Source organism: Mytilus edulis, chromosome 14 (genome assembly GCF_963676685.1).
Source record: "Mytilus edulis chromosome 14, xbMytEdul2.2, whole genome shotgun sequence".
Lineage (NCBI taxonomy): Eukaryota > Metazoa > Mollusca > Bivalvia > Mytilida > Mytilidae > Mytilus > Mytilus edulis.
Window position 1 is genome coordinate 38,835,785 of NC_092357.1, and position 4,113 is coordinate 38,839,897.

Consider the following 4,113-nt stretch of genomic DNA (forward strand, 5'->3'; position numbering starts at 1 on the left):
ACAAAATACTTGTGTTAAGAAAAGGTTTAGGGTGGCAGGATTTCCTGTAACCTTGTGAACTAACTCCACAAGAGACCAGAATGACACAGGCATTACCAATTATAGACTTCGTACGGCCTTCAACAATGAAAAAAGCTCATACTGCATAGTCAGCTATACAAGACCCAGAAATAACAATGTAAAACAATTCAAACGAGAAAACTAACAGGCTTATTTAGGTAAAAACATTATTAGTGACAATACATTTGTAATGACACACTCATGTTGGTACACACAAATTGATAAGCTACAGGGTATATCCCTCTTCGTATCAACATAAACATGATAAACACGAAAGCGATTTAAATTTTAGCGCTGATTCAGTTAAATCACCGTTAGTACATTTAAGTTGTTTCCCTTTAATCAAATGGAAATTCCCACTGAAAACGAAAGTGATTTTACTGTGCTGATCAGAAACACAACAAAAAAATCCAGTTTTGCCTCAAAAGAACCTGGATAGGTAAGTTAAATCAAACAATCATATCAAAAATAGAAAAGTCAAACTTCTAATGATAAAGATGAAATAACAAATTGTTTATTTACGTTGGTAACCAAGATAATAAAAAATGTAGTTTATGATTATTTAAATCCTACTTACAAAGGCGTATTGTGGTGTATTTATATTTAATTGAGATACGTGTACATGTAGCATACGGACTTTAAGAAAATGAGAAAAAACAAAAAAAACACGGTAACACTTAAGCTGTATTCATCTAGTAATTGTCCCTTTTTATTTGCTTAGTTACCTTACTGGAAAAGCGACAGTGTCAATCTCTGAAAAATACAAATCATTGTTTTCGATAATAATCTTGATAGTTCTCTTTAACAAAGGCGTGAGGTGAATGGACCCCTTCCCCCTTTTTAATTCTTATTTCTGTTGATAAATTGCACTATTTTATGTTTTCTCACTATATAAGAATGACAGTAGTTTGCATATTTCTATATCGTTCTCATTGAAATTTTCCAAAAGTTTTAAATAAATTCTTACTCGTCTTTTATTCCGACTGTAATATAAGATGTTTTATTCCCCCTCTTTAAGATATATTTTTCTGAATATTTTTTTTTTTTTTTTTATTTATTTACCTTGTGAAATAAATTAGTATTATCATAAACTACTATTCATTCTAAGTAATTGATAAGATTTTTGGTACTCTCTAATTGTTTTACATTTAATTTCGACATGGTAATCAATAAATTTTGTTTTCTTGAATTCAAAACAGTGTTTAGATTACACATTTTTTTCTGCAGCTTTTCGGTCATTATCGCATAAGGAGTTTAGACAGTTCAGGCTGAACACTCATATCAAAAGAATAAAAATGTTTTGATATAATTTCCTTTGAAAAATTCAATAAGATGTACTACTATCCATGTCTACATTTAACAAGAAATCTGTATCGATCATTTGAGGTAAAAAAAAAAAAGGCCGCCACAATTTTCATACTTTAGTGAATATCTTAACTACAGAATTAATATATTTTTCTATTCTTACAGAATGGCGGACAGTAAATTCTGTGCTGGTTGTCAGCGCCGTGGTGAAGACGTTACAGATGTAGCTTGGTGCAGTGATTGCAGTGAACTTGTATGTAAGGCGTGTTCCAGAGTTCACGAAAAGATGTCCCCACCTCACAAGGTAGTATCAATGAAAGAAATACAGCCACTCAGTTCTTCACTCCTCAAATTGTCCAAGAACTGCAAGAATCATCCAGGTCAAAATTTAATACTGTACTGCTGTCAACATGACAAAGTAGTCTGTGTGTCATGTGTTCCGATATCACATCAACATTGCAAGTCTATCATTTCAATTGAAAAAGCTGCTAGAGGCGTGAAAGACGGCACTGCTATTTCTGATCTAGAGAGAAGGCTTTCCAACCTATGCCAAGTTACAGAGAACATACTGAGTCAAAATGAGACAACACTTGTTGATTTAGAAAAAAATCGAAACAAAATTAAAAAAAGGGTGTCGGAGCTCAAGCAGAACATTATTGCTCATTTAGATAGGCTAGAAACAGAGATACATAAAGACATTGACTACAATTATAAAAACTGTACCGAAAGTGTGTCCCGGAGCAAAAAAAGCATCCAATCCAGCTCTGACTTGCTGGCTACATGGAAAAGTGATTTAAAATTACTGAAGCAACACACATCAGAAATCCATTTATTCCAGGTGGTAAAATGTCTTGATGCAAAAACTTACCAGAAAGAATTAGAAATCAGAGAAATCCAAACAGCTACTGTTCCAATACTTAAATATAATCCGTCAGAATCTGAGTCGAACATTAGTAAACTAGTCCCAGACTTAGGTACAATAACGGTAGAAAATATCCAAGTCCAAATGCCTTTACTAGATATTGATCAACAAGGTCAATTTCTCGTTAGGGACGAAAGAAAGTTATCACTGACACATTCATTCCCGACCACGAAATTAGGTAATGGAGTAACTATCTTTAGTGGATGCTTTATTCCTGATGATAGGTTACTACTCTGTCAATTACAGGGCAAACAACTTTTTGTTAATAAACTCGATGGATCAAACTCTAGCGTGATTAATTTGGATTATGAACCATTCAATATATGCTTATATGACAAAAACCACGCTGTAGCATCTGTTGGTGATAAAGGCATCCAGATCATAGACCTGACATCATTGAAGCCTGGGAGGAGAATTAAAGTTGAAGGATCCTGTAGCAGAATCACCAGTGTAAAGGATAAGATCTGGGTAAGAAATAAAACTAACACTCTAACTATAGTGGATATCAATGGTAAAGTTCTTAAAGTAATACAAACAACATTTAATCCTAATGATATCTGTGCCAATCAGGATGGTGATGTCTATTGTACTGACATGAAAAGTAAAGTATTCTTAGTTTCCTCGGATGAAAAAGAACGTGAGATATACAACAGTCCTGACCTGAAAAGTGCTCGTGGTGTAACTGTAGATGACCGTGGGGATGTGTATGTAGCAGGGTTTTTATCAAACAACATACATAGAATATCTAATAATGGCCAGAAACATGACATTGTATTGTCAGCAGACGATGGTATCAATCTACCGGCTGGTTTATCTTACAACAATGAAACAAAAGAACTGTTAGTCTTAAACAAGGGTAATATATCTATCAATATTTATAAAACAAAATGAACACTGGCTTAGGAACACTGGCTGATGGAATTGATGATAAGAAAAAAGATAAACATTGAGTTTTCATATTCTAATGAAATGTAAATATGTATATACAAGGGTTTAACATACAATAGGGTTTTTAATATTGCTTGACCCTTTTTCAGATTGAGCTTTATGGTGTCAACTTAGGCAGCAACCATTTGATTTTCTGGGGGGGCTATGGTTTTTTTTGGAAAAAAAAGTTTGTTTCCAGTTTTTGGAGAAAAAAATAATTTGTTTTTGATTCTGAGAAAAAAAAAATTGTTTGTTTCACCCTCAGCTGCCACTATATGTAATGCTAAAATTGAAAGAAAAAAACTGTTTTCGACTTGTCGCGAAAAAAATAGATTGTTTTTCGCCGCAGGCGAAAAAAAAAAACCATAGCCCCCCCCCCCCCCCCCCCCCCCCCGAAAATCAAATGGTTGCTGCCTTAACGTTGCGAAAATGATCCAATAATATTTTATGAAAGTAACTATTTTTATCTGAATTCTAATGTATATGGGACCTTCACTGAAATATGACGAATTTAAAAATCTAGAAAAATATATTAAAAGGATAAATGTGCTAGTTGTAAGTCAAGCAAGAGAAGGGCACTATAGCGGATGGGTATGCATATTTCGGTCACACATTCTATTTCAGCTCTTGAAAGATCAAAATTGTGATTCAGTTTTTTTGGGGATTTTTATAATCAGACCAAATATTAAATGTTTCATAAGGAATCTAAATGTAGTTTGAAAATATTATCCAGGGGCTTGTGTTATGTTGAAGGTTGAGTGATTCAACGGAGTTTTTTTTTTTTTTTTGATTTTTTTGATTTTTTTTTATGCCAAAAAGCTGTCTCGTGAACGTATATGTTGCATGTATATTGTAAACATTCTTTTATACAGTAAGTTTCGCAATCTAATTAAAAACCG

General features: G+C 33.3%; 1 protein-coding gene across 1 annotated transcript; it reads left to right on the top strand.

Annotated features, from left to right (window-relative positions):
- Positions 1-390: 390 nt before the first annotated feature.
- LOC139503475 (uncharacterized) lies at positions 391-3,904 on the top strand. The gene is made up of 2 exons (XM_071293262.1): positions 391-499; positions 1,531-3,904. Exon 2 carries the CDS (start codon positions 1,532-1,534, stop codon positions 3,176-3,178), a length of 1,647 nt encoding a protein of 548 aa, XP_071149363.1. The 5' UTR covers positions 391-499; position 1,531; the 3' UTR covers positions 3,179-3,904.
- The last annotated feature ends 209 nt before the right edge of the window (positions 3,905-4,113 follow it).